This window comes from Solea solea, chromosome 19 (assembly GCF_958295425.1).
Source record: "Solea solea chromosome 19, fSolSol10.1, whole genome shotgun sequence".
Taxonomy (NCBI): domain Eukaryota; kingdom Metazoa; phylum Chordata; class Actinopteri; order Pleuronectiformes; family Soleidae; genus Solea; species Solea solea.
Window position 1 is genome coordinate 2135881 of NC_081152.1, and position 18908 is coordinate 2154788.

Sequence of the window (18908 nt, forward strand, 5' to 3'; positions counted from 1 at the left end):
CGTACGCGATGACGTCACGGTCCTATCACGGCCACACACACGCGCGCAAAGACTGCGCTACAATACAGAATGGAGATGACGTTACAGAACATATTAATACAAACACAAAAAGGGATGTTGGTGTAATTCAAAGGCTTTATCATAACAACCCTGTTACATGCAGATGTTCTCCAAGTCCTAATGCTCAGTGCTCAGTGTTCGTGGCTTTAATATCTAAAGATTACATGCATGCTCACACGAGTCAGCTTTAAAATAAAGATATAACGGCAAATTCTACATCGACACCTTCAGATTACACGGAAATGCGTTCGTTGGAAGTGGTTTTCACATGGTATGACCCATATGTCAGTGACCTCCACAACTGCACTCATCAAAATAACCTTATGTATCATTGAGGGTTTGTTTTTCCTGCATATTTCTTTTACTATTATGAATCCATACATTTAGATTTACCAATTGACCTAATCCCCACATCTGCATGTTTTTGGTCTGTGGGAGGAAACTGAGGAACCCAAAGAAAACCCATAAATGATGACATAGCACATCTATGTGCAGCACATTAAGTGTCTTCTCCCGTAGTGATGTGACGTCTGCAGAGTCCACTTACTTATACTCATGTGTACGTTTCAACATTATTTGATCATCAATCGACACATTTACACAGATCCTGTTCACATAATACAATCACACCACGTTACAGCAAACACTAACAGACTGATGCATATGACTTATTTTTTGCCTCATCAATAAAACACAAAATATCCCAGAAAATCACTAAGATGAAAAATCATAGTACTTTGCCTTCTAACGCTTTATTTTCAAACTTCAATTTTCTTCACTGAGTTGGGTTTATTGGAAATGTGGCCAGTGTGTCATTACACTACACTTTTGTTTAGTTTTATTTAAAACAAGGTGAAGCATTTGAGCTGTCAATACAATATATTGTTCATTTATATAATGTTTTTGCAAAGAACCTGTTGGTGTTTGTGCCTCATATTAATCTAAGTGCACTCCTAAATTTGTGGGCTACTCAAATGAGATGTCCCATAGCATGTTTGGGTTTGGTTTTTATGATCTAGTGTAATAAAATAAGGAGGAGAAATGTTGCCAGTTGTGCTATAATTTAAAAAATATAATAAAAATCATTTTAAAAAGGTGACAAGAAGCCACGGAGCATAATTATTTCTTCCATTTCACTTGAGCTGAAAGGCGAGAAAGTGAGAAACTGGCCAAAAATAAATGTACCTGCAGGGAAAAGGGTAAAATGAGTGTACAATGAGTCCTTCAAGTGTCTGGAAATCGCAGTGGAGCCTCCTGGAGTATATGAACGTGTGAACGTGATCGTTAATGTGACATCTGGCCTACAACAGAGCAATCACAACTCTGAGATTAAATCAAACTCTTGTGTTTGCTTTGAATCAATGTGAATCTCACATTCTCGGGGGGTCTGCACTCCAGAGGAGCCACTCAAGATAATTAGGTCAAGACGAGAGTAAACATGATGAATTCATCACTTCATTTGGAGGTGTTGAAGTGGGTCGACGAGCGGAGATTGATGCACGAGTTAAAGTAGAAAAAAAATTTCCCAAATTGCGCTCTACAAAGTCGGGAGTCGTTGTTTTGATAGAGATTTGAAGCTGTAGACGCTCAGCTGGAGCATCCACACACAGGTTCCTCAGAGTTATGGGCTCTAAATAAAGGAAAGAGCAGAAAAGGACGTGACGACCCTATAGATGCTTATTTCTAAGCCCTACTGTTTATGCCAGTGTGTGTATGCTTGTTGTGGGGATGACCATGGTGCAAACTACGGGGGAGCCAGAGACATGAGCTCCCCTGGAAACATGATTTGTGAGATTTTGGGGGCGGGGTCTTTGAAATATTGGCAAAATATTGTTTTTTGATTGATTTGATTCAGAGTTGATGCGTGTGTGGCTGTATGTGCTGACTTAAGGCAAGTAGACGTACAGGCTTGTAATAATGGATGTTATTACATGTTATTACAATAACCGATGCTGCATGGATAAAACAAGGTTCAGGGGGAGGTATGAAGATGACCCAGTGTCCCACTGCTGCTCTATCACCAAGACATGTTCTGGTATAAAAGGAGCCAAAGCTCAGTGAGGGGAGTTGCCTGATAATCCTGCATCAAACACTTTGTCGAGCAGAGATGCTCAGCAGGTGGCCACACTTGACGGCAGCAGTTCTGAGTGTAAATGAGTGAATGAACACTGAATCGTTTCATCCTGTTGTGCAAAAGAGAAATGAAATCTATGATGTTTTGTTTGTCTGCAGACGTGAACGGCATCGTTGTTGCCAGAGAGCGTTACCGTGGCTGCGTGATGTCAGCTACAGTGCTGGAGCATTTTTGATTTGAACTGGCACAGCTTATCTAACCATTAGACTTCCAGAAACAACACTCAGTCAATCACATTTGTGAATTGGGGCCAGATTGGATGCATGAGAAAGTGTCTGTATCGCAGAGCGTGCTGCGTTTCCTTTCAGTACAGCCACAGGTGTGTCTCAATAGAGCTTTTTTTTCTTCCCTTTGAGATTAAAGCTCTTGTCAGTTTTTAGCACAAGCCACAGCAAAAATAGACAGAGAAAAGAATCTTTCCCCCACAGTTTCAGCATCTATATCTGTCGCATGTACTACAAACACGTTCTGCTCCCTGTTCCCATTTCAAAACAAAAGCATGCTGTCATTCAATAATAGTAAATAATAGTGTTTAGTTGAGTACAAAGGATCCATATTTGTTGTATAGGCCTGTTTTATTTATTTTTGTCCTTGTTCAATGTCAAAAGTAATGAAATATATTATTATACTTAATTTGATTTCAGATTAGCTAAATACACAGGTGCCTCCCCTCTCCATGGACGATTACAACACACTAAGATGCACAGGTTAGAACTATGCTGCCTAAAGTTATGTGGTGGTCTTGGACGTAGGGGAGTGTGCCTATGTTCCCACATGTCAAAGAGTTTTTTTCACAATTAGGGCCCATGTTCATCTGAACCAGAGCAAGCGGAAGGTCCAAGCTCTTGGATCTTATTTTCTCGATTAATTGTTTGGTGTTCAGTGTCCCAGAAAACCTTAAAAAATGTTGATCGGTGTTCGTCAAACCTGGAAATGTTTTGTTTTGTCCACAAACCAAAATGATTCACTTGTGATGATTTCTTTGTTCTCCAGAGCAAAGAAATGAAGAAAATATTCACATTTAAGAAGCTTAAAGAATCAGAAATCTTGTTTTAATCATGAAAAAAGCTTCAAACCGATTATTCGATTATCAAAATAGCTCAAGCCCATCAGTCTGTGGTTGCTGTTGTTTAAATATCTTTGCACTTGTGTCACTCTGAGCCACTGTTGCACAACCCTCACCACCTCCACCATCAGTCATTAACCACCTGCTCACTCCACTCAGTGAGATCCCGTCCTTTCCTGTTACGTCTGCCTACAGAGGTTATGTTTGTCCGTGCTCTTCCGACGAGACAAAGAAAAACAGTCAACACTCATTTCCATAAAATTAGGAGTGGGGGAACAACCCACAGAAGAACCCATTAACTTGTGTAGCAGTTGAGAGGATAGATGACACAGGGTCTTTCTTTCACTTTGTGAAATAGGACATAGGACATTTAAAGTGCTCTCAGTAGCCTGGCATCTCAATCTCATGTGAGATTCAGAGATTCAGTGCAGAAAAGGCTGTTTTTACCTACATAGATGACATAGATGAAAACCTCATGCATAATGAAGACTCTTCACATTGACCACAAAGATGGAATAATCATCAAAATATGTGTGTGTGTGTGTGTGTGTTACTAACCTCAATAAAGCAGTTCTAAGACTCCCAGCTCTCTGCAGACGCGATGCACATACTAGGATTTGATGCTTTGAGCTGTTTCGCTTGAACAGGTCCGACAAGTTAACAAATTCTGATTAATCTAGATCATACAGAGCAGGATGAAATCCGGCTGGGAAACAGTTCCAGATACTCTGATGTACTGATACACACTAATATGAAAGACAACACTAGTCTACAGCAGCGCTGCTTCTAAAGTGCAAGTGAAAGTAGCACAGCTGAAAATATTTTTGTAAACACATATTTAAACATGTTACTTGTTCATTATTCTGTATATTTTCTTACTTAACTAACATGTATTTAAAACTGTAGTGCAATACAAAAAGAATGTGGTGGTAAAATGAATCATCAGTGCCACTTCTGAAGATTTGGTTTGTTTTAGGGAAGAAAATGTGTCAAAGAATTAAAGAAGTCAAAGACATTCACAAAACGTTCTTTTTTTATTATTATTTTTCTTCATTAACAGTGATTGTCTGACAATACAGGTGATTGAGTGCATGTGGAGTGAACATGTGTATTTTCAGCTGGATTTAAAGTTGACATGGAGTCAAAGGAAACATCCTTGAAGTATTCCCTTCAGTCTTGATTGCAGCAGCTCCTGACATTGTCCTTCTGTCCCTCTGTCTTCCTGTGAAGCTCACTGTCAAATGTGGACACAAAGACTCTGACAGGAGAGAGGAAAAAACAAACAAAGCGAGAATGGTGAGAATAGAAAAGAAGGACGTGAGAGACGGGGATGGTATTGCTGTGTGTGAATGTGCCGCCACATAATACAGGTATGGGCCTGAGTTTATCAAGCACTTCAAAATCACTGCACTGAAAGTTGACTTGGAACTAAAAACAGCACAGATGATTATGAATCTTTCTGAATCGACTCTCAAAGAACAACAATGCTCATTCTAATTTAGGTGGCTTTTGTTGTTGATGTTATTATCGTGCTTGTGTTTGGGTAACATTATTTGGATGCTGTGTTCTTAACTGGAAAACTGAGCTTTTTTATGTGTGTTAAACATCAACAAATGTCCGTTACATTCAACACAACTCACAGCTGTGGCAGGACGTGAGGATAATTGGACACCTTGAGGGCGAACACACACAGTAGTTACTTCTGAGGTGACGACATGACGCCAGTGATGAAAAGAAAGCACTCTGAACTCTTATTAACCTTCTATCTCCTTATGGGGTGAGTTTTCATTAACGTTGTTAATCTACGTGACGTTAGTGTTCATTCGAAGTCACACAGGGTAATAATAATAATAATTATTATTATTATTTTTGTGCATTAACATTAACTACATTCATTCCTTTCTCTTCATAGAACCCTCGGGGTCCCTAGACCTGCTACTGATAACCATCGCTCACACTACTTCAATAGTTTCTGTCCTGTGGGCTAACAGATATCAGATGTCACTGACAGCTTAGACCAGGAGGGGGTTGGACTATGTAAATGTGATGCAAATGCAAACTACTGTCTTGGCTCCCCAAGTAGGTCAAAATCTTTCAGACTGAATTTGTCCCGAAACCAGTTTGAGGAGTGCTAGGTGATCTAGAAGAAATCATATAGAAATCACACTTCCATAATCTGTAATTAACGCAAAATGTCCCTGTTTCCACGGCTGAGCACATATACAAATAATGTCACATCGTTTCTGTTCACAAAAAACAAACAAAGGCGAAATAATAACAACAATAACAACAACAATAATGATGAAAACAAATGTGTACAATTTGAAACCATTGAATACTGACGTGGTCTTAACACAGACCACTGTGTATACACACCTGAGACCTGAGCTCATCGACTTCAGTCAATCTCCTTCTTCAGGTACCTCTTCATGACTGATGCCACATCTCCCCCCTCACTCCCTTCTGCCTCCAGTCTCTCTCCCTCTGGCCTCTGAAGCCGTTGCCTAGTCCAGCCGGTCTGGGAGCTTCCTCCTGATCCACCTGAGCTGGAGGACTCGGTTTCAGAGCCTTTCCTGCTGCGCGTCGAGGGAGGCAGCTCTCCAAAGTGGACGCTCAGCGTTCTCCTGCCACCTCTGACGGACCCAGCCAGGCTGCTGGTGGACTGAGCTCTCCGGATGGCGGGCAAGATGTCGGACGGCGCGTCGTCGTCATCCCCGGTCAGACGTCGATTTTGGAAGACCATGGGTTCTGAACCCAGAGAGGCTTCACCGCCGTCTTCTGTTGCGAGACTCTCCAGCATGCACCGCCTCAGTGGCTGTGGGGAGCGCTTGATGGGGGTCGTCACAGAGCGGCGGGGCTCCTCGGGGTCCTCCTCTGGGATGGATAGGGAGGGAGGGGGATGGCGAGCGGAGAGAGAGGGACCCAGTGAGGAGAGGCGAGGCAACGAGGGAAGGGAACAGAGCGAATCACTGGAGTTGAAGCGAGAGAGTTTGGCTGCAGCTGTGGAGTTACCGACAGCTGTATGAGAGTCGGTGATGGAGCGAGTGCTGGCAGCACGTGGCAGGAGAGGGGACGGGGGTTTGAGGATGCTGGGTCCAGGTCTGGGCTCCTGGACATCATCTGGACTGAGTGAGAGGGCTGAAGTTCTCCGTCTTAGAGCGGCGGCTCCGGTTGTTTGATATATCGGTAAGGAGATGGTGCTGCCTGCTCCGTCTCCTTTCTCAGGACCAGTTCTGCGCTTTCGAAGTCCATCCAGCAGTTCAGAAAGGGCGGAGGAGGACGGGGCTCGGCCGAGACCTCTGGAACCAACTCCTCCAGCCTCAGAACCTTCTTCTACAGGATCCACACAAGAACTTTTGGAGGATAAAAGAGACACTTTCAATGTAAGTCCATCTTAGTAGCTCTGATGAATTGTTTGGGGGAAACTAAACTATTACTGACTGAAATCATTTTTATTATTTGTTAGAGCTGTGTGCATTAATTTAGATTCATTCTGTCATTTAGATTCTTTATTTTACCAACAGTCCTTAAATATTTACATGACAGCAAATTCTAGAACTAGAGTTTTTCTTCACTGTTTACAAATTCTCTTCTGATCAACTGAAAGATGAATTGGCCATTTGTTGTAGCTCCTTTAAACGTTTATATTGTGGATTATCAGCGGTGTATCATCCTGGAAAACGATAGTTTCCTCGGTTGAGATCAAGAGGTGTTAGTGTTAGATAGACAGATAGTCAGGAGCTAATCTCTACCCACAAACCTTAGAGATTCAGGAAGCTGCTCAGTCAACATTAAAGTGCAACCACCAATGGCCAACCTTGGATTTACTGGCTTTTTATCTGTTTTGGTGCCTTATGTATTGTCATTTTCACTTTCAACTTTCTTTTGATGGTCAGTGTGGACAAGATGGTGCGTATCAGGTACTTGCCGTGCTGATATCGTAGTTACTTTTATAAATTTACATTACTCCGGATATTGGTCTCACCGGAAGCTGTAGGTGCTCATGGTGTCGGCAAGAGAGTGGCGGCTGCTGTAGGGAGAGCCACCGCCCCGGGCACCTCCCCTTGGACCTCCCAACCAGTGACGAATGCCCTCTCCAACATCCTCGGTTCCAACACTGGACGCAGAGTCACTGCAGAAACAAAGTAGCTCATCAGACAAAGTTAGAACAGAACTTTATAGCGAGCAACATTCTCCAACAGCTGCAATGATTCATTAGACTTTCCTGCTTTCCACAGAAGTCGTTTTTGATTATTATTTGTAAAGGGACACGTGGAAGTGTGTTTGTATGAGGCTGCTGTCACAGGAACCCTGTCTGAGAGGCTCACCCTTCCTGAAGACATGGCAGCCAATTGGAGGACACAAGGAAAAACAGACTCGCCAAATAAGTCTATGATATTTAAGAAATATATGCTTTTATCTCAGACAATGATGTTTGTTTCATTGCTGCACTCTCTGTCATGGAAACATCTGCAGAGAAGAAACCTCCATCACATGATGAGGACACAACTTGGCAAGTTTCACCGTTTACTTCGGGAGCTCCGTGCGAATGAGAACTGCTTCCAGCGATGCTTTGAAATGACGAGCAGACGCTCCACAGGTGGGACCAAATGCCTGTAGTTGGCATCAGTGCGGGAAATCCTGGTGTGGTCTCTATACGAGCTATGATTGTCAAATTAGCTGCTCGTCATGCAAAGTATGGCTGCAAGTGATAAAACTCGCCAAGTTGTGTCCAAAGTGTCTTCAAGTGTTCATGTTTCAGATCCGTTTGGTTTATATTTGATATTTGCTGCTTAAAAAACGAGGTGAATCTTCAAGAATGACCTCTGTACGATTTTTTCCTCCACTGATAGCAGCACAATATGGCAGCATTGTGTCATATTTTTGCATGGAACAGTCGACATATATCTTCCATCTGTATACAGTAGGATTTAGAGACATGTTTATATACGTTAAATTGTTTGGATTAAGTCTTCAATCACGTGTTCAACTGCTGATGGAAAAGCAGGAAAGATGCAAATGATGACACCAAGTTATACGAGTGGCAGTGGACTATAAGCAGCCATGCAGACATCACGTTCAATAACAGCCACTTTCACAACATTTCAGCCACTAAGTTTATGGCTGACATCTGGAGATCAGGTCAGAAATGTGCAGTCAGATGATCAGAGAGACTGTTCACCTTCTTTGAATGAGAAACTGGGATCTATAATAATAATAATAATCTAATCTATATTAATCTATAATCATTCTTTTTACTAAACAGTTCTTACTTGAACTCTGTGCTCTAGCAGTTAGAGCTGTGTGCATTAAACCTCATACTGAGAGACCAGTGTTATATGGCACCAACGTTTTTTTTTAAAAAGGACCAAAGATTGGGACCTAATTCATTCTAATTCTAATTAAAGCTTAACACATTTTCTGTACATGAAGCAGCCAGTTCTATGATATACGACATCACAATTTCTTTTTGTGCATGTTCTAAGTGACTGTGCAAGAATCCCCACTTGAAAATGATTCATTCTAACCCAAAGTAGAACTGGATTCCACTTTATGATCCTCCTTTATTTTTATTCCAGTCAATGGCCGATAGAGTTAAGCATTAATCATTGATTTAATCCTATCAACCAGTTTTCTTTTTAATCTCTTGACATTATTACTTGTTTTAACTCAAAAAAAATAATTTTATCAAATTTAAAACCATTTTTTGTATTTTTTTTAAGTATTTTAACTCATTTTAATCCACCAACATGATGTGTGTATTTATGATAACTAATCCCAGTGTCAGGCACCACTTGTGACTATCTAATCCCATCTTAAATAATAAATGTTTAATTTCATTGATTTCAAAACCAAATGCACAGTGACTCAAACATGAGCAACATAAATAATTATATGTGTTTACGGATTCATAGATAATCAACTTTACACAGATTATGGATTCCTCAAAACTGCTCACCACTACTGTGTAAAAGTTTGGAGACGCATTAATGCAGTTAATGCTGAAGCCGTCTCCTTCCTGTTTGTTTTTCTTTGTCCTCTGACATATGAACCATAAAAAAAACTTTCATTTTAAACTATGTTTCCTTTACAATCTAGTGTTTATTTATTTGCTTAATAAAGTGAATAATAAGTGTCATTGAAAATAAATATTAAATTGAACTTTTTAAATTTGCTGCAAATCATGGCCAAAACCTCCAGTTTGATTTGACACATACACACGTACAATGATTTATAAATAATATCCTTTTGTTTATGTGGTGATTTTTCTCAGCAACATCCATTTTATTAAGGACGAGTTAAAAAACCTTGAATCATCCAGAATAATCTGCTTCCAGGATGAAATCATGGGCCTGAATGTTGACTGTAATATTCATTACATCAAATATAGGCCACACACTCTTCCTATATAAGGAGTAATATCAGCATTAGAGTGAGGGGAAAGTGATTCATCAGAATAAAGCAAGTCTGATCATCTGATGATCCTGAAATACTTTGTTGCCACATCTCAGGAAAAGTACAACATTATGATTAGTGATGGAAATAATGAGCAACCCCCAAAAAGAGCAACAAAAACTATAAAAAAATCCACCAAAAAAATGGTTTTCCTTCATTTTTTAGTAAGCGTTACTCTGCTGTGATGTGTAATGATGCCATTTGAGTTCTATGATGATGCTTCCACACCAATACAGTGTAATACTATCAGGATCACACACACACACACACACATCCATGTGGTTCTTACAGGTCTTTCTTTCGAGTGAGGGAATCCACAGCCGTGTGAACGCTGGAGTGAAGGGCACAGTGGTTAAAGATGGAGTTTCAGTGGTGGTCAGAGCCTTGACTTCAGTAAAAGTGCTTAAATGACACTGTTAAAATACTTCATGCTTGAGTAAAGTGACAATTCAGGTTTTATTAACTGTGAATGTATGAGGTGCTAAAGTTGACAATGAAATGCAAGTCTGGAAGAATTCTACCAGTTAACAAAGGCTCAACTAATAAATAATACATCTAGATCAGTATTTTTGACAGGAAGCTGAAGTTTTTTCCCTCCTCTGCACCAAGTCCTTAGAGAAAAATCCCAATTTTCACTTCACTGACACCGGAGCTGCTGGTCTGCTGCTGCCATGTTTGTTCAGTATGTTATTAGATAAATGCTAAATAAGGATTTCATATTATTATTATTATTATTCATGGCAGCAGCAGTGGATCATCCGCTCCTGTGTGCTGTGATGTAAAATGTCTCATTTCGTCCATAGAGGACATTCATAGTGACTAAAATCAGCGTTTCTTTGTGTCACAGCTCAGGCAGAGCCGACTCTATGTCAGTAGCTCAAAGAACCACAATTGAGAAAACCTGAACCATCACACTTCCACAAAGTTCTTACTCCTAAGGTCTTCATTGTGTTGTGTAAATCTTTAAGATAGATGAGTCATGAAGTATAACAGATCATATGGTGGACTAGAAATAAACTGTCGTGAAAAGAAACGACTCAGTCAAGTTCAACACCCTCCAATCTGTGCTTGAGTGCAGTGTTTCAGTAAAGGTTGACTGTCAAATACCTTTCACTGTCACTCTCGTCGCTCGACTCCACCTCCTCCAGGGCAGCCTGCAGATCCACGATGCGGCGGATGGACGTCTCGAGGTCGGCCTGTAGTGTCTGCCTGACAGCAGTCAGCTCCTCCACCTGCATTTCCTGTAAACAAACGTCGTACGACGTCAAACCCAGTCACCTTCACGTGGGCATTTTCATTCCCCCCGACAACACGCGTAAGGACCCCGAGGCCCAATCCTCCACAGCAATTACCCCCACGCACGCTCGCTCACAAATATTACCTCATCAGTCAAACACTGACCGTCCGGTGTCTTGTGAAACAGCCTGTGGTGCTGATGTTTGTGCCAACTCTGCCCCAGTCATTTAGAGGGGAATTGTGACAGACGCACAGTGACACTGGGAGAATGCAGTGGTTTATTCATTCATCTTGTCTCTTGAGCATCTTCTCATGTACACACACACACACACACAGAGTCTGGTTTCCAGCACATTACAGTGACTTACATTCTAGAGCTGCAACTAACGAATATTTTCATAATCGATTAATCTGTCGATTATTTCCTCGATTAATCGTTTGGTGTTCAGAATATCAGAAAACCTTAAAAAATGTTGATCGGTGTTCGTCAAACTTTGAAATGATGATGTTCTCAAATGTCTTGTTTTGTCCACAAACCAAAATCATTGACTTTTAATGATTTCTTTGTTATCCAGAGCAAAGAAATGAAGAAAATACTCACATTTAAGAAGCTTAAACAATCGGAAATATTGTTTTAATCATGAAAAAAACGATTATTCGATGATCAAATAGTTGTCGAATAATTTAGTAATCGATTAATAATCGATCCATCGATTAATCGTTTCAGCTATATTACATTCATTTCCTGGAGACTGACTCTGGTCTAACCCTAACCTCATCCCAGAAATACATGTCTTCACCTTTAATTTAATCTGTCTCCACAGTCACATTGTCTTCCTTATGGGGACTCAAATCAAGTCCCCATAATGTGACTGTGTAGACAGATTTAGGTCCCCACAACACAGGTAACACCTGGAGCATACACAAACTGAGGTCAAATAATGCATTATGTTCTAGTTCTTTTAACCATAAGCTACAAAAACAAACTCTCAAAAAGCTCTTTAAATTTGCAAGGACCATCCAAAATGTCCTCACAAGGTCAAAATGTCCTCACAGAACGGTTTTGATGCAAAACGTGTCCTCGCAGTCTATTACAAACACACACTTCAGCTTCTAGGCTTTCAAAGTTGTTGGTTAAGGCTTTGAGGAGACGGGTGAGGGAGCGGTGGTTGTCATAGTGACACACACTGTAAGCATGTGTGTGTGTGTGTGTGTGTCTGTGCCCATAACCTTGAGGAGACAATGAGGATTAATCACAGTCAGAGTGAGAGAAAGCAGGATGAGAGAGAGATGATGTTAAGAACGTGGGGGAGGTGGGTCGAGGTGGACTGTGCAGTGTGTGTGTGCGCACGTTGTCGGTTGGTAGGTTGTTAAAGGGCATCCACATGTGTGTGTGTGTGTGTGTGTTACTTTGTGCTAATAAGTGAATAATTATTGAAGCTCCGTCTTTTGTCCTCAGCTCAGAGGTCACAACAGAAGTGTGCACTGAGCGAGAACACGGCATCTTCCTTCTTCATTACACACAAAGGCAACGTGAACAAGAGCAGACACAAACGTCACATCGGTCACACCCAGGAGGAGATGTAGAAAAGTATTTGAACTTGTGTTCACGATAAGCCAATCAGCAGTGAGAGATTCTTCCAGCATCCCGATGTACCAGAAATGGAGGTCAGTTTTGCACCATGTGTTTGACACAGAGAGAGAGAGAGGGAAAGACACAAGAGAGTGTTCTGAGAAGTTCTCCTCCCTTTGAAAAAGAGTTTTAACTATTAGAAATGTTGATATTGTGGAGGTAGCTGCAAATACATTAATAAATGAATGTATGAGTGCTGATGAGGTCAGTTGAGGAGGCAGTCTCTAAATGTGGACAAATGCTCCTACACATAACCTGACTGCAAATCTCCCTGTGCAACAACAAAAACAAAGGTTTCATCTTTTCTTTATCACAGTTTGAGAGTGCTTCTCTCATTATGTCAAAACAAATCACTCATCTTTCACACTGCAGGCACAGCCGTCAGGAGCAACGTGGTGTTAAGGACACATCGGCGTGTAGACTAGCGGAGCTGGGAATCAAACCACAACCTTTGAGTTGAAAGACGACTCACTCTACCACTGAGCTACCATCCCCCGATGGTAAATCTGCTACCATTTGGTTTGTTGGGCAATAATCCAAACTTATTTTTCCATCGTTCACAGTTGAATTTACGGGATGATACTTTATGTCAACATGCTTTACAGATTATTTACTAGCGCTATTGCACTTTGGTTATCCTCATAAACCTTTGGTGCTGTTTACTGATAATCGTTGAATTATAGACATACAGTCTCTTTTGTGGCTGCAGCTAATGCCATATAATGCTTCACAAGTAGAGAGTGTGACAGTGGACTTACACAATAACCAGTCGTACGACGCTGCCTGGCCAAAACAAAAGTCTTCAGAGAAGAGAGGCAGATGAAGTGATGCACCAGTCTACTGTACAAGCCTGTGGGAGCAGTGCTAGGATCTGGGTTTGCTGCAGTGGGTCAGGTGTGAGGTCAGCTGACTACCTGAATATACTGGATGACCAGATTATTCCATCAATGGTTTTTTTTCTTCCCCGATGGTACGGACATATTCCAAGATGACAATGCCAGGATTCATCAGGCTCAAGAGTGGATCAGGGAGCATGAGACATCATTTTCACACATGGATTGAGAAAGCTGTGCGCAGTGGTCCGACTCTCCCGTCATCAATACGAGATCTTGGTGAAAAATTAATGCAACACTGGACGTAAATAACACTGCACTGCAGAAGCACTGCAGAAGCACTGCAGAAGCTTATCGACACAATGCCTCATGGAACCACAGCTTTAAAAAAAACGAACTATCCCTTTAACACGTATCAGAACTATAACCATATTAAAGAAAAGAAGTCTACTTGTGTGTTTACGATCCAACCTCCTCCTGCTGCTAATGCTACCATGATAAAAGGAAATGTGATCAGTAGTGAAAGTGATGTTTTTGCATTGACACCATATGTTGTTTGTGCTAATGAGAACTGCAGTAAAAGTGACTGTTGTGGAAGTACCGCGTAGTTTTAATCATAGCCTGGAGGAAGAGTCGTATTTTTCTCACAGCACACAAATAAATAATGCCATTTGAGGTTTATATTTAGCAGCGTTAGTGATTGTGTTTTGCCGAAGATTAACTGTTCTGTTCCTGCAATTATCTCCACAGACTTTGGCATCTCTCACATCGCCCTTGACTGGTTCCACTCATATATCTCAGTTCATCAGTCTTTCAGATCCCACCTCTAATCCCGTCACATCGGGGGTGCCCCAGGGCTCAGTCCTGGGCCCTCTTCCTCTCATCACCTACCTTTTTCCCCTTGGCAATATTTTCAGTAAATTCAACATTCCATTTCCACTGCACCTTCACCATCACCTGTCTGAAATAATTCTGTCTAAACAATTCCGAACTTCCTTAAACTCATCAATGACAAAACTGAAATCCTCCTCATTGGAACCAAAACTGCATTATTCAGTTGACAGCTCCCCAGTTTCCCCCCCCCCCCCAGGTTAACAGTCTTAGTGTCATCCTTGATAGCTCATTATCATTCCACTCTCACATCAACAATATTACCCCGTCTGCTTATTTCCATCTATGTAACATTAATCGTCTCTGTCACCCCCTCACCCCCCACATCACTTCTATTCTTATTCATAGTCTCGTCCCAAACCCCCGTCTAGATTATTGCAATTCCCTCCTCGATGGACTCCCTCACAAATGGTCTGATCTCCTCCACACAGCCGCTTGATTTAAAATGCATTTAGAGAAAGCATCCAATATTTTCTAGAAATGGGATATATATATATATATATATATATATATATATATATACACAAAAGTATATATGGACAAAAGTATTTGCACACCTGACCATTACACCAACATGGACTGTAATGAAGTATACAGTCATTTAATATGGAGTTGGTCCCACTTTGGCAGCTATAACAGCTTCCAGCTACTTTTCTCAAGATTCTGAAGCGTTTCTATCAGAATTTGTGTGGAGCATTTATGAGGTCAGGCACTGGTGTTGGAAGAGAAGGCCTGGCTCGAGTTCTTCCACACCAAACTCATCAAACCATGTCTTTATTATAGTGCTTGCTTTGTGCACTGGGGCACAGTCATGTTGGAATAGAGAAGGGCATTCCTCAAACTGTTGGAAGCACAGCATTGTCCAAAATGTCTTGGTATGATGTTCTAAGATTGTCCAGGTTCATGACTTAGACTTCCAATATGTGTGGCCAAATACCTGTTGTCCATATGGTACGTGTGAAGGACAGAGTGAAGGACACTGTTGTGAGCAGAGCAGTGGTTTGTGTGTGTGATTTACCATCTCCATGCGTCTGCGGCTGCTGTCTTGCTCTCTCTGGGTCAGCTCATCCATCTCCAGCCTCATGTCCTGCAGGCGCTGCAGGTAGTAGCGAGCGTTCTCTCTCTCCCGAGCCTCAGCCTGGGCGCTCTGCTCCAGCTCCTCTCCCAGACGAACCACGCTGTCCCTTAAACGCAACACCAGCACCTGCGCGACACACATCGCAGAAGTGGGGAAAGCTTGAGACGAGGCCGCGCAGGAGAACAGAGCGCGATACAATTTGTTATTCTCTGCAAAAGCCATAATTATCAAATTCCCTCACCTCAAACCTCTTGACCTGGCCTCTCTGAAACTCCAGTTTATTTTCCAGGTCACAGACACGTGCCTCTTGTTTACTGACAATGCTACGCCCCACAGTGGAGGACTCCAGGAACTGCACCCTTGACACCGACTGCTGGAGCTGTTGTATGACAAGGTGAAGAGAGAGAGAGAGAGAGAGAGAGAAGTGAGCCACAAACAGAATGTCAGTTCTCCACCTGAAGCTTGGCTTAAGCCCTCATGCCCCACAAACGAACCCTGTTGCACTATAGGCCACTTTTATGCTGGTTTTTATGCCATTTGACAGTTTTATGTGTGTGGCACACGTTCAAAGAAAATGTTTTGTGAGGATGGACAATAAAGTTTTCTGATTATGAGCCTAAGACACGCCCCCTCATGGTGAAGAAAAAGGTTGCATTGGCCTACGCTGCTGACACGCTACATGACTTTACTTACCAGCAGGTGGCAGCAATCTGGGGAACTAACCCGAGAGTCTGATTCAGTGGAAACTGTATCATTTGTGTATTTTGTCACTCAGTCATCACTCAGACTGATCGACTCATGATAGTCTAGTGGCTTCAAGGTGAAAATGACCCTGCTGTTCTCAACTATTGGTGTTTTGCTTGTGGTACAAGTATAAAGTCATTGCTTCTCGTCGTCCAACTGGCTGGAGTGAAATAGCCAGTCACAGTGATTCTGATCTTCAAGGGACAACATTGCTTATACAATCCCTTTACATGACTAAGAGACATCCATGACGATCTGATATTATCCTGGTCCAACAGGAGATTTAATCACTAAACCATTGCATTTTCTTTGTAACTGTCCGACAAACCTCTTCCTGCAGAGAGTGTCTATGTTTCTTCATCTCCTCCAGTTCGGCTTGTAGCTCTCTGATCTGAGAGATGTCATTGGAGGACTAATGAGAAATAAGAGTGTGAGAGAGAGAGAGAGATCAATCAGTGATTGACACAAGCAGAGACACACACTGTGAATGTTGTCCTGATGCGCAACCTGTGCAATGAGCGCTTTGTGCTTCTTCATGAGTTCATTGAGGTCCTCCTGGTCCTCCTCCAGCCTCTTCAGCAGGTCCACCTTCTCATGCTGCAGTAGGGCTAACTGCTCATCCACCTGAGCACACACACACACACACACACACACATGATGAAGATATAAATCCATCACTTTCACAACTTCAGTTTGACCAAACATAAAAAGTTGTTGAGATGGTTGTCTACATCCATTTGGGGAGACCGAAGTAGGTTTTTCATATTCAGGATCATCAATTGTAGTTGCGTTACTCACTAATATATCTGCATACACTGTGGGCTCCTCCCCTTCCTCCTCTCTCCCTCCCACCCTCCCTGAGTAACACTATTCTATAGTAAAATATAAAATAAAATATATATATATACACACACACACACACACACACTGTATGAAATAACAGCCGTGTCTTTACTTATTAAACACAATTTAACAAGTAGCCCTACTTTTATAATTGCTGTGTGTGTTATGATCTCCAATAAAAATGATTTATATAAAATAAATAAATAAGAAAACCTTGCCTATGCTAGGTGCTTAGTCTTTGCTGTCAATATAAAGTCACTCTATCATTCTGTGTATTTCTGTATCCGTCGCTGTTGCTTGAACAGAAACAGACTTCCCATCTTTCACATCCTTGGCAGATCTGTCAGGAACATCAGTGTTGACTAAACCGCTGCCTGTTGTGCAGCATATATATATATATACTGTATACACTGGGCATGAGGATGTCCACCTAAACATGAAAAATTCACAATCTTGATTTAAACTACTCAGAAGCTACAGGCTCAACTTACTCCAGAGCTACTATATTGACTTGTGCGGCCCCCGTGCTTCCATGTCTTATAGATCCCCCAACTGATGAATAAAACAAATAAAATAGTCTATTTTTGGTCTAAACATAATTCTTGTGAAGATTATGATTGACTTAACTCACTTTCATGAGTGAAACCTTTTTTTTGGACATTAATGTCTTTCCACTTTACCCATGGGGCTCTTACCTTCACAGACTACGTGAAATGATGTCTTCCTCCTAAATATTTGCTCTTTTTCTATGGTTTCCTAGCAACACGGGATGGCTCCACTTACCCCAGTCTCCTCTATTCCAGTAAAGTATACACCTCGGGGAGCTGAGATTTCAAAAAGCATTAAAGTCAAACATCATTACCCAAGATTTATTAGTTTCATCTCAAATGTTATAAAAAAAAAATTCCAATATAATCAGTAGAATTTATATAAACGCTGTTCAACTCCTTGCAGTAGGCCTTGGAGTCTGTGATGAGTTAAGTGGAAGTAAATGTATTTGAATATTCTTAGCCCAGGGACACATGGTCAAGTAGTGGCTAGTATTGTTGCCTTGCAGCGAAACGACTCTGGTTTGTGTTTCCTGTACGGAGCGTCTAGATTGATCATAGGTGTGAATGGTTGTTTGTCTCTGTGTGTTGGCCCGGCGATGGCCTGGTGACCTGTCCACTGAGTACACCACCTTTCCTATGTCAGCTGGGATTGGCTCATGCTCCGTGTAACCCTCATGTGGAGGATAAAGTGGTAGAAAGTGGTAGAAAATGGATGGATGGTTGAATACTTGGGAGAACAGAGGTACCATGAAGTTATGTATGTACGCAGCCTGACGCTACCTCAAAATCTGAAGATCAATCCTCAAGATGACACACACTGTACAACCATCTGTCTAATGGGCTTTGACATCCATAAATCCATCCATTATCCAGCACTTTATCCTCCGGGGGGGTGCTGTGCCAATCTCAGCTGACATCGGGTGATAGACGGGGTTACACCCCGGACAGTTTGCCAGTCCATCATAGGGCCACAGGGCCACAGGGCCACAGGCCCCCCCCCCCCCCCCCCCCCCCACACACACACACACGGTCAATTTAGAGTGACCAATTTAAATAAATAAATAAATATATAAATCTAACAGATTTGGCTAAAAGCTCATTTCCTCATTTGGAAAATTTGCTTTTTTGGCCAATTTCAGAATCTCCAAAAAAGGAACCAATAACAAATGTGTTTTTTTCCCCAGGTGCAGGGTGGGCTTAATATAATATGATGTGATGTGATGTGATGTGATGTGATGTGATGTGATATAATATAATATAATATAATATAATATAATATAATATAATATAATATAATATAATATAATATAATATAATATAATATAATATAATATAATATGATGTGATGTGATGTGATGTGATATGATATAATATAATATAATA

At 41.4% G+C, this 18908-nt stretch overlaps 1 protein-coding gene across 1 annotated transcript in view; it reads right to left on the reverse strand.

Annotated features, from left to right (window-relative positions):
• Positions 1–4275: 4275 nt before the first annotated feature.
• The window catches only part of LOC131446167 (unconventional myosin-XVIIIb-like), a 44931-nt gene continuing 30298 nt past the window's right edge, over positions 4276–18908 (reverse strand). The window contains exons 36-44 of the mRNA XM_058617229.1: positions 16639–16755; positions 16460–16543; positions 15629–15766; positions 15328–15513; positions 10824–10957; positions 10006–10047; positions 7246–7392; positions 5637–6613; positions 4276–4518 (exon numbers count right to left, since the gene is read on the reverse strand). Of these exons, the coding sequence (XP_058473212.1) occupies positions 5659–6613; positions 7246–7392; positions 10006–10047; positions 10824–10957; positions 15328–15513; positions 15629–15766; positions 16460–16543; positions 16639–16755 (1803 nt within the window). The 3' untranslated portion in view covers positions 4276–4518; positions 5637–5658. The remainder of the gene's footprint in view (positions 4519–5636; positions 6614–7245; positions 7393–10005; positions 10048–10823; positions 10958–15327; positions 15514–15628; positions 15767–16459; positions 16544–16638; positions 16756–18908) is intronic.